Source organism: Salvelinus alpinus, chromosome 34, assembly GCF_045679555.1.
Source record: "Salvelinus alpinus chromosome 34, SLU_Salpinus.1, whole genome shotgun sequence".
In the NCBI taxonomy this organism is placed as follows: domain Eukaryota; kingdom Metazoa; phylum Chordata; class Actinopteri; order Salmoniformes; family Salmonidae; genus Salvelinus; species Salvelinus alpinus.
This window is the reverse complement of record NC_092119.1, coordinates 7,600,596-7,613,412: the sequence shown is the minus strand read 5'-3', so window position 1 is coordinate 7,613,412 and position 12,817 is coordinate 7,600,596. Positions and strand designations below refer to the sequence as shown.

The following is a 12,817-nucleotide window of genomic DNA, read 5'->3' as shown; positions in this document are numbered from 1 at the left end:
ACACCTCTATAAACACCTACACCTCTATAAACACCTACACCTCTATAAACACCTACACCTCTATAAACACCTCTATAAACACCTACACCTCTATAAACACCTACACCTCTATAAACACCTGCACCTCTATAAACACCTACACCTCTATAAACACCTCTATAAACACCCTCTATAAACACCTCTATAAACACCTCTATAAACACCTCTATAAACACCTACACCTCTATAAACACCTCTATAAACACCTACACCTCTATAAACACCTACACCTCTATAAACACCTACACCTCTATAAACACCTGCACCTCTATAAACACCTACACCTCTATAAACACCTCTATAAACACCTACACCTCTATAAACACCTACACCTCTATAAACACCTGCACCTCTATAAACACCTACACCTCTATAAACACCTCTATAAACACCTCTATAAACACCTCTATAAACACCTACACCTCTATAAACACCTACACCTCTATAAACACCTCTATAAACACCTACACCTCTATAAACACCTACACCTCTATAAACACCTACACCTCTATAAACACCTACACCTCTATAAACACCTACACCTCTATAAACACCTCTATAAACACCTACACCTCTATAAACACCTCTATAAACACCTACACCTCTATAAACACCTACACCTCTATAAACACCTACACCTCTATAAACACCTACACCTCTATAAACAGCCTCTATAAACACCTACACCTCTATAAACACCTACACCTCTATAAACACCTACACCTCTATAAACACCGCTATAAACACCTACACCTCTATAAACACCTCTATAAACACCTACACCTCTATAAACACCTACACCTCTATAAACACCTACACCTCTATAAACAGCTCTATAAACACCTACACCTCTATAAACACCTACACCTCTATAAACACCTACACCTCTATAAACACCTACACCTCTATAAACACCTACACCTCTATAAACACCTACACCTCTATAAACACCTACACCTCTATAAACAGCTCTATAAACACCTACACCTCTATAAACACCTACACCTCTATAAACACCTACACCTCTATAAACACCTACACCTCTATAAACACCGCTATAAACACCTACACCTCTATAAACACCTCTATAAACACCTCTATAAACACCTCTATAAACACCTCTATAAACACCTACACCTCTATAAACACCTACACCTCTATAAACACCTACACCTCTATAAACACCTACACCTCTATAAACACCTACACCTCTATAAACACCTACACCTCTATAAACACCTACACCTCTATAAACACCTACACCTCTATAAACACCTACACCTCTATAAACACCTACACCTCTATAAACACCTCTATAAACACCTACACCTCTATAAACACCTACACCTCTATAAACACCTACACCTCTATAAACAGCTCTATAAACACCTCTATAAACACCTACACTTCTATAAACACCGCTATAAACACCTACACCTCTATAAACACCTCTATAAACACCTCTATAAACACCTACACTTCTATAAACACCTCTATAAACACCTACACCTCTATAAACACCTCTATAAACACCTACACCTCTATAAACACCTACACCTCTATAAACACCTACACCTCTATAAACAGCTCTATAAACACCTACACCTCTATAAACACCTACACCTCTATAAACACCTACACCTCTATAAACACCTACACCTCTATAAACACCTACACCTCTATAAACACCTCTATAAACACCTACACCTCTATAAACACCTCTATAAACACCTACACCTCTATAAACACTTCTATAAACACCTCTATAAACACAAACACCTCTATAAACACCTCTATAAACACCTCTATAAACACCTACACCTCTATAAACACTTCTATAAACACCTCTATAAACACCTACACCTCTATAAACACCTACACCTCTATAAACACCTCTATAAACACCTACACCTCTATAAACACCTATAAACACCTCTATAAACACCTACACCTCTATAAACACCTCTATAAACACCTCTATAAACACCTCACCTCTATAAACACCTACACCTCTATAAACACCTCTATAAACACCTCTATAAACACCTCTATAAACACCTCTATAAACACCTACACCTCTATAAACACCTACACCTCTATAAACACCTCTATAAACACCTCTATAAACACCTCTATAAACACCTACACCTCTATAAACACCTACACCTCTATAAACACCTACACCTCTATAAACACCTACGCCTCTATAAACACCTACACCTCTATAAACACCTACAGCTCTATAAACACCTCTATAAACACCTACACCTCTATAAACACCTCTATAAACACCTACACCTCTATAAACACCTACACCTCTATAAACACCTACACCTCTATAAACACCTACACCTCTATAAACACCTCTATAAACACCTACACCTCTATAAACACCTCTATAAACACCTACACCTCTATAAACACCTACACCTCTATAAACACCTACACCTCTATAAACACCTACACCTCTATAAACACCTCTATAAACACCTACACCTCTATAAACACCTCTATAAACACCTACACCTCTATAAACACCTACACCTCTATAAACACCTACACCTCTATAAACACCTACACCTCTATAAACACCTCTATAAACACCTACACCTCTATAAACACTTCTATAAACACCTACACCTCTATAAACACTTCTATAAACACCTCTATAAACACCTACACCTCTATAAACACCTACACCTCTATAAACACCTACACCTCTATAAACACCTACACCTCTATAAACACCTGCACCTCTATAAACACCTACACCTCTATAAACACCTACACTTCTATAAACACCTCTATAAACACCTCTATAAACACCTACACCTCTATAAACACTTCTATAAACACCTACACCTCTATAAACACCTCTATAAACACCTACACCTCTATAAACACTTCTATAAACACCTCTATAAACACAAACACCTCTATAAACACCTCTATAAACACCTCTATAAACACCTACACCTCTATAAACACTTCTATAAACACCTCTATAAACACCTACACCTCTATAAACACCTACACCTCTATAAACACCTCTATAAACACCTACACCTCTATAAACACTTCTATAAACACCTCTATAAACACCTACACCTCTATAAACACCTCTATAAACACCTACACCTCTATAAACACCTCTATAAACACCTCTATAAACATGTACATAAATGTTCAAATTCATGCAATAAACAACCCAATCAGTGTGTACATGTGTCATGAACAGACCTAACGTCCGCTGCATCAATGGACTGATTGTTGATGAAATTGAGACTGCTGGCATGTCCCTGCTACTCCCTAACAACATGTCTCCATGCTTCACAACATCGCAGACCGACACAATGTGTTTTGCTCTGGTGGTTTATACCAGGTTTAACTTGCTATTACACGCGGATCATTTGAAATAGACCGGTTTTACGCAGACTGTCTCGGCACGGCAGTGCTGTGAGATAGATAGACAGCGAAACGGCACCATAGCAGGCCAGGGAAACGGCACCATAGCAGGCCAGGGAAACGGCACCATAGCAGGCCAGGGAAACGGCACCATAGCAGGCCAGGGAAACGGCACCATAGCAGGCCAGGGAAACGGCACCATAGCAAACTGGAGCGGCTGGTTAAGGAGTCGACTGGAGGAGGAGGTACCCATCCCTATGAACAAGCCTGCCCTCGAATGACGTATCCTCCCCTTACATGAATTCGCTCCATTCGCAAGGTGTGGTGCCTGAAGCGACCACATTTCCGACCACATTACACCGCAAAATACATACATGACATGTTTATGGATATAACAGCATGACAAAATACATTTGAATGTTAATGGACTAAAAGCTGTCGAGGATCTGAACCCCGATGGTTTGTATAGGAAGTGGATGCGCTAGACTAGAGAGCTTTATTCGAATAATGACAGTCGCATCCACACCAACCGGGGAGCCTGGTGATAGGGAGATTTGACAACTAACGTTAGCTGTAGCTACGTCTTCTAGGCCTCACGGACCGTTTCACCCCCTGACATTAGTATTGGCCTTAGATGACCTGACAATGTAATCACAACCTCTAGAACAGAAACACTAAACGTTAAATGCCCAAGTTGAACCGCTTAGCTAACGTTGTAGCTAATAGATGAGCTGGAATCCGTCTAGAAGTTGTTGCGGCGCCTCTGTCCGCGGCGTTTTGTCCGCGGCGCTGTAAAGCCCGGTGTAATTGATCAACAACAAAGGCCCGAACGTCCATGACAGGACCACGCCACAACACACGTTTCTGGAACCGGTATACACCGTTAGCGGCGGAGCTACTGTTAGTTGCTAACTATAGTAACTTATTAACAGAAATAGCCCGTATAGTTAGCTAACGTTACCATTATCTCAGTGAAACAACTCGTTAACCTCTACACGGTCATAAAACACTTAAACTATGAACATTTATCATTCTACAAAGCCAAGGGTTTGACTAATGTTAGCTACTTAACTATCTGAACCAGCTAATCTCACTAGTTTAACTACGGTTTCATCATTAACCAACAATGACATTCACAGCTAAACAGCATTGGCAGTCTACCTACAATGTCAAAACCACCAAATACAAACCAAGACATAAGTTACAACAAAAGACGTATACACGTATCTACAGTTCCAGTCGACATGAAGAATCATTCTCACCTTTGCGGAACTCGCTCTTTAACGACCGAGATGTTTTCATCAACGGAGTGCGAGACCGCGTCAACAGGATTAACGCCATTCTGATCAACTGCTAACGGAGTTTAGCTAGTTAGCCAACTGGTTAAAACTAATGGGAAAACCAACGCTAACGTGCTGCTAGCTACTTCAATATGTCACTAGCTGAACTAGCCCCATGTCCTTGCTTTCTCCGTGGGTGAGTGCGGCGAGGTGGATGAACTGCGGATTATATTGGCTTCCGTCTTCGTCTATCTTCTTCTTCTTCTTCTTTAAAGTTTAATGGCAGTCTACACCTATTTGTGAATCGCCGCCACCTACTGTACCGGCTATTGAAACAAAACATAATATATTCCATTGCGGGAAGGGGGGTATCCGAGATAATACAAAAATCAATCAAACAACCATCATTCAGTCATATTCAAATCACATCTCTACACAGGTGCCTGTGAGGGCGGAGCATTCATCGACAGGATTCCTTGTAATGCCTCTCTAGAGAAGTCCCTGAGTCCCAAAAAGCGCTCAGCTGCACTCCTGGTGCCTGTTTTCTCAGATGTCCTCTTCGTTTGCACTGTGCAGTTGATAACCAAAGTAATAACTGCAAAAAAAAGTCCACCTTCTTAACGTGCAACATGTCAGGATCCCTCTGCTGACAAGGAACATCATCTGGTGTCTCTGCTCCTACTACCATTCTACTACCAGTTCTTCAACTTCCCTCCTTTCTTCTCAACGCCTCCAGATAGGAGACATTCTGGACAGCACGTATTCCTCCGTCTCCTTCACCCAAACAGGACACTGCAGAAAGTTAGGTGCATGTTCACCACCACAATTGAAGCATTTAGGCTCAGCTGGCATATAATACTCCTCCCGTCTATATACACTTGACACATGACAAAACAATGTACATTTATCACACTGTATGGGTTAGGGCACGAAGGCTCTCACAGGGAATCTCATGTAACCCAAATACACGTGAGACTCATCAAAAAACAATAGAACGGATGGAGTGGGCTTCCGCACTCTATAAATCCTTTACTTCTAGCGCCACCCCAGAGATAAAACCCTCGATAGGCGCCCTGCTTCGAAGATCGACACACTCCAATCCGACATCTTGAGGCGCAAAGCAGGCTCCTTCTGTCCATAGAAACACAAACAAACACAAAAATAAGCCCACTTCTCATTATTCTTATTGATGCCACCTCACCCAACGCATCCACAATTTTAATAGAATTGTGGTAACAACTCTCTGGTAACAACATCGATTAAAAACCCTTATTCTAACCAAAAAAGACGAAGAACTAGGTTTGGATTGACTAGTTTCCACTACCATTTTAGTTATCTTATTCCCTTCTGCATTCTCCTCTGTAATCCAATTCCTCTCACTCTCATGTCCACTCCACAAGCAATCTGATTCAAACAGAACATCCACTTCCGCCATTTTCCCGTTGATTTATGTCTTCCTGGAGACCGATTTGAGTAGATTACCGTTCTCCTGGCAGCAGGATATAATGACAGCATCATGATTGCAGATTCATTTTTTTCAAAATAAGAGTAAAATCAATCAAATGTTAATGTCACATGCGTCGAATACAGCAGGTGTAGACTTTACCGTGAAACGTTTACCTACCAACCCTTTCCCAACAATTCTGAGTCAAAAAGTAAGAAACATTTGCAAAAAAGGAAATAGTAACACAATAAAACAATAATGAGAATATTTAGACCACCCACTCATTCAAGGGTTTTTCTTTATTGTAACTATTTTCTACATTGTAGAATAATTGTGAGTTTGAGTTTATTTATTTTTACAGGGATAGTGCACATGAATCAACATTTCAGTAAAAGTGCCGGTTTTAGCCAACCAGCTAATTTTCAACCGCAGCCCCTGGGCACGTTATTAAAAACAATTACAATAACAATACAGACAATCAGTGAGCACATGCAGAGCAACATAGGACAACCAAGATGTAGAATGCAGACAGAGAAACATAGCACAAAAAGCAACAAGACAAAATCCATAAAATCAACAAAGTGTTTCCACACCTCACAAGCTACAGACAACAGATAACATGGAAAGCGGCAATACACAACTAGGGATTATGTTCACAAATCTGATTGACCTTTAGCCATGTCTTCATGCATTGTGTGAAAGTGTGATATGTGGTGCAGTTATGTGTGTCTGATGGTAGTGTATTCCAAACATGGGAAGCTCTCACAGAGAAAGCAGATTGACTAAAGGTGCTTTTCCTTATTGGGATCGGTGTCCCTTCCACGGGACGGTTGAGCTAACGTAGGCTAATGCGATTAGCATAAGGTTGTAAGTAACAAGAAAATTTCCCAGGACATAGACATATCTGATATTTGCAGAAAGCTTAAATTCTTGTTAATCTAACGGCACTGTCCAATTTACAGTAACTATTACAGTGAAAGAATACCATGCTATTGTTTGAGGAGAGTGCAATTTTTTTTACATGAAAAGTTATTAATTAACAAATTAGGCACATTTGGGCAGTCTTGATACAAAATTGTGAACAGAAATGCAATGGTTCATTGGACCAGTCTAAAACTTTGCACATACACTGCTGCCATCTAGAGGCCAGAATCTAAATTGTACCTGGGCTGGAATAATACATTATGGCCTTTCTCTTGCATTTCAAAGAAGATGGTACAAAAAAAATACAAAAGAACGGTTGTTTTTTTATTTGTATTGTCTTTTACCAGATCTATTGTGTTATATTATCCTACATTCCATTCACAATTCCACAAACTTCAAAGTGTTTCCTTTCAAATGGTACCAAGAATATGCATATCCTTGCTTCAGGTCCTGAGCTACAGGCAGTTAGATTTGGGTATGTCATTTTAGGAGAACATTTAAAAAAAAGGGGTGGATCCTTATTAAGGGAACTATACAGTCACCTCTCATGGCAGACCTTGTGGATCTGCTGCCATATGCTTGGGTTTTCGGTTTAACAAAAGTACTGAGTGGAGGGGGAGCCAGGCCATTTAGGATCTTGAATACAAGACATGCGTCGGTGTATTGCACAAGATTTTCCCAACTCAGGAGCTCATGCTTTCTGAGGATGTAACAGTTATGATAGCTATTGGGCTTCAAATCAAGCACTTTGAGAGCCTGTTTGTAGACAGACTGAATGGGTTTTAACAGCAAGCTTGGGCCCAACTAGTCAAGCAGTATGTTAAGTGGGGGAGTATCGTAGATTTGAAGTATAGTTTTGCTAGTCAAACAATTTCGTATAAGTCAGAAATTAGCTAGGTTGAATTTGGTTATTTGAGTTACCTTTTTCACCTGCTTTTTAAAAGTGAAGTTGGAATCAAGTATGATGCCAAGGTACTTATAATCAGATACCACCTGGAGCTTCTCCCCTGACACACAGACATCTGGCTCAGTAGCATCAGTTGTCCTCTTTGTGAAGAACATGCAGACAGTTTTTTTCACATTGAGATGCAAACATGAGTCACTGAGCCACTTTGTAACCTGGACCATTACAGTAGTGAGTCACTGAGCCACTTTGTAACCTGGACCATTACAGTAGTGAGTCACTGAGCCACTTTGTAACCTGGACCATTACAGTAGTGAGTCACTGAGCCACTTTGTAACCTGGACCATTACAGTAGTGAGTCACTGAGCCACTTTGTAACCTGGACCATTACAGTAGTGAGTCACTGAGCCACTTTGTAACCTGGACCATTACAGTAGTGAGTCACTGAGCCACTTTGTAACCTGGACCATTACAGTAGTGAGTCACTGAGCCACTTTGTAACCTGGACCATTACAGTAGTGAGTCACTGAGCCACTTTGTAACCTGGACCATTACAGTAGTGAGTCACTGAGCCACTTTGTAACCTGGACCATTACAGTAGTGAGTCACTGAGCCACTTTGTAACCTGGACCATTACAGTAGTGAGTCACTGAGCCACTTTGTAACCTGGACCATTACAGTAGTGAGTCACTGAGCCACTTTGTAACCTGGACCATTACAGTAGTGAGTCACTGAGCCACTTTGTAACCTGGACCATTACAGTAGTGAGTCACTGAGCCACTTTGTAACCTGGACCATTACAGTAGTGAGTCACTGAGCCACTTTGTAACCTGGACCATTACAGTAGTGAGTCACTGAGCCACTTTGTAACCTGGACCATTACAGTAGTGAGTCACTGAGCCACTTTGTAACCTGGACCATTACAGTAGTGAGTCACTGAGCCACTTTGTAACCTGGACCATTACAGTAGTGAGTCACTGAGCCACTTTGTAACCTGGACCATTACAGTAGTGAGCCACTTTGTAACCTGGACCATTACAGTAGTGAGCCACTTTGTAACCTGGACCATTACAGTAGTGAGCCACTTTGTAACCTGGACCATTACAGTAGTGAGCCACTTTGTAACCTGGACCATTACAGTAGTGAGCCACTTTGTAACCTGGACCATTACAGTAGTGAGTTCATGTGCAACTTGTTGTTTGCTCTTTGCATACACATATATCACTGTATCATCTGTACACATCTGAACTTCAGACCCAGTACAGACAGAAGGCAGGTTAGTGGGGTGGCAGGTAGCCCAGTGGTTAGAGCGTTGGCCTAGTAACCAAAAGGTTGCAAGATCAAATCCCTGAGCCGACAAGGTAAAAATCTGTCGTTCTGCCCCTGAACAAGGCAGTTAACCCACTGTTCCTAGGCTGTCATTGAAAATAAAAATTTGTTCTTAACTGACTTGCCTAGTTAAATAAAGATAAAATTAATGTACAGGAGGGGCCCCAGTATTGACCCATGGGGCATGCCCACATCATAGCTAAGAGTGGGTGACAGCTCATTGCTCACTCTGACACACTGGATTCTGCCTTCAAGGTATGATTTCATCTATCTCAAGGCATTGGGGGAAAAGTTGAACTTGGACAATTTTGTGATGAGAACCTCATGGTTAACAGTATCAAAAACCTTCCTTAGGTCCAAAAACAATGCCCCCTTTGTCCATCTCGGACTTCACATTTTCCAGAAGAAAGCAGTTGGCCGTTTCTGTGGAGTGTTTCGCTCTGAAGCCAAACTGCATGGAGTGTAATGTGAAGGGGCTGTTGTTGAGGTGGGCAATCAGTTGTTCTGCTACACACTTTTCAGCAACCTTCAACACCACAGGTAGTATACTAATGGGCCTGTAGTTACTCACGTCAGCAGGGTCACCTGATTTAAAGATGGTCGTTATTATGGCCGACTTCCAGACCCTTGGAAACATCCCCAGACCAATAGATGTGTTGGTGTCCTTAGTAATGGGGCCAATGAGTGACTCTTTGTAGTTTTTAAGAAAGGTAGAGTCCATCCCAAACACATCTTTGGCTTTAGAGTTCTTTAGTGAGCTAATCACCTTGTCCACCTTTGACTCAGAAACCTCCCTTATGATGAAGACAGGTTGAGCATCATTTACTAGCACTGAGCCCAATAAACCAGTGGAGGGGTTCTGTGTCAGTACCCTGACAGAGTAAACAAAGTAGGAATTGAAGGCTATTGCTATTTCGACTGCATCCTGTGTTAGATTGTTAATCACCATGAGTTCTAGTCTTTTTGCAGTGTTATTATTGTCTTTCCCTGTTAACTTTTAGATTCTCCCAGATCAATTTAGAATTTCCCTTTGCTTCACCAATTCTGTTAATAAAAACGTTTGCCTTGGCCTGTCTGATTTCTTTCATCACCTTATTTCTCAACAAGGTAAACCTACGTCTGTCATGCTCTAATTTGGATCTTAGGGCTATTTTTAGAGCATAATCTCGTTCTTTCATCAGTTTCCTCCATTTAGCCAAGGAAGAGTGCTCTTTTGGCCAGGTTTGGATTGGATTTTCTTTAGGAAACCATTTATTGTAGTCTGTATTGTGGATAGAAAAACCTGACTATCAGCTTCCACGTCTGTATAGGACAAGAGATCATTCCAGTTTATTCCCTTAATTGCGTTTTCAAAATAGTTGAATTCACTCTTAGGTATTCTGAGTTGATCCGGCTTTCTAACAGTAGAGAGGTTAAACCTGCTCTTAGACAGCTTTCTGGCTATAGTTGTCAGATTATGATCAGATAGCCCAGTAACCATATTGAATGATTTAGTCACTCTCTCTGGTTTATTACTGAACACCAAATCAATCTGTGTTTTAGAGCAACAAGTCACCCTGGTTGGCCCTTTAACTAGCTGTGTAAGTTAAAGGATATTTGTGATCCATTTCAGGTTTTCCTACAAGACTTGTCTTCATAATTAATGTTAAAATCTCCCATTAAGATGACCTCTTTCCCAAAATCACATTCCCTAAGCATGTTATTAAACTGATCAAAAAACACACTTTGGTGGAAGGTGGTCTATACATTCCAATAAGGGTAAAATACATTTGGGGAGACAGTGTAACGTTCAGGCCAATACATTCTAGTTCATTATCACATGACCACTCAATTTGTTTACATGGGATATGTTCTTTAATGTAAATCATCACACTCCCTCCTCTTCCTTCAATCCTGTCTCTCCTGAAAACATTTTACCCAGGCTCAATCCAAACAGTATATGGAGAGTTTTTATGGAGCCATGTCTCTTAAAGGGAGAGGAAGTCAAGGTTGGAGTCTGTCAGAAGTTGAATTTGGAACTTTTTGGAATGCCACTACCCCCCTAGTAGACCGCTGGGCTCGTGGGTCCCAGATAACTCCAGAGCAATTGACAAATTGAAAAAAGTCAAATATTCTGTGTTTGGTTTTGATTAGGGGCAGTTCGGTAGTGCAATTAACTATCCCTTCAGCTTGCACTGGATGCGGGGAACTAATTAAAACAGATTGCATTCTGGGAGCAGAGTCAGGGATCACGTATAGCAACTTGGGTATGTTTGAAGAGTTCAAATTTAATCTCGGAGCCGGGTGAGTCGAGAGAAACCATGGGACCATAGTACTCACCGGTCAATGGATGAGGCCATCCACTGCTTTCCACTCCAGTGAGTATCGCTGGCTCGGTGATGTTAGGCCCAGGGTTGAGGCTGGCTCGGTGATGTTAGACCCAGGGTTGAGGCTGGCTCGGTGATGTTAGACCCAGGGTTGAGGCTGGCTCGGTGATGTTAGACCCAGGGTTGAGTCTGGCTCGGTGATGTTAGACCCAGGGTAGAGGCTGGCTCGGTGACGTTAGACCCAGGGTAGAGGCTGGCTCGGTGATGTTAGACCCAGGGTAGAGGCTGGCTCGGTGATGTTAGACCCAGGGTTGAGGCTGGCTCGGTGATGTTAGGCCCAGGGTTGAGGCTGGCTCGGTGACGTTAGACCCAGGGTTGAGGCTGGCTCGGTGATGTTAGACCCAGGGTTGAGGCTGGCCCGGTGATGTTAGACCCAGGGTAGAGGCTGGCTCGGTGATGTTAGGCCCAGGGTTGAGGCTGGCTCTGTGATGTTAGACCCAGGGTTGAGGCTGGCTCGGTGATGTTAGACCCAGGGTAGAGGCTGGCTCGGTGATGTTAGACCCAGGGTTGAGGCTGGCTCGGTGATGTTAGACCCAGGGTTGAGTTGCACATCCCCGGAGAGCAGGAGGGTAGTGAACAGGTAGTTTAACAGTTTATGATAAATGTTGGACTTGTGTTTGTTACGCCTAAGCGGTTCAGTGGAATAGGGAGCGCGGTAGACTGGGCCATTATTCAGAACATTATGGTATGCTGTGTACTGTCCGCTCCCGTGGAACCAATGTGTTTGGTGTTGATATTCTTCGGTAGTAGACTGATTGTGTCATCCCAGCAAGGACGCACTGAGATTATCAGTAGAGCAGCTACATAACTGACAATCATGGCAAAGTACTGGAGATAAAACACATAATTGTGTTTTAAATCTTTGCATGAGTAACTTAGCTGGGGTGGCTACTTTGAAGAATCTCAAATATAAAATATATTTAGATTTGTTTAACACTATTTTGGCTACTACGTGATTCCATATGTGTTATTTCATAGTTTTGATGTCTTCACTATTATTCTACAATGTAGAAATAGTTTTTAAAAAATAAGCAAAACCCTTGAATGAGTAGGTGTGTCCAAACTTTTGACTGGTACTGAATTTATATATATATATACTGTATATATATATATATCAGGACATCCC

At 41.6% G+C, this 12,817-nt stretch overlaps 1 protein-coding gene across 3 annotated transcripts in view; it reads right to left on the bottom strand.

The window, feature by feature from the left end:
• letm1 (leucine zipper-EF-hand containing transmembrane protein 1) overlaps positions 1–4,978 on the bottom strand; it is a 37,938-nt gene extending 32,960 nt beyond the window's left edge. For 2 of the 3 annotated variants that reach the window (XM_071382734.1, XM_071382735.1), the window contains exon 1: positions 4,707–4,978. In XM_071382734.1, the coding sequence (XP_071238835.1) occupies positions 4,707–4,785 (79 nt within the window). In that variant the 5' untranslated portion in view covers positions 4,786–4,978. The remainder of the gene's footprint in view (positions 1–4,706) is intronic. The other variant, XM_071382736.1, reaches the window with a different exon arrangement.
• Positions 4,979–12,817: the final 7,839 nt, after the last annotated feature.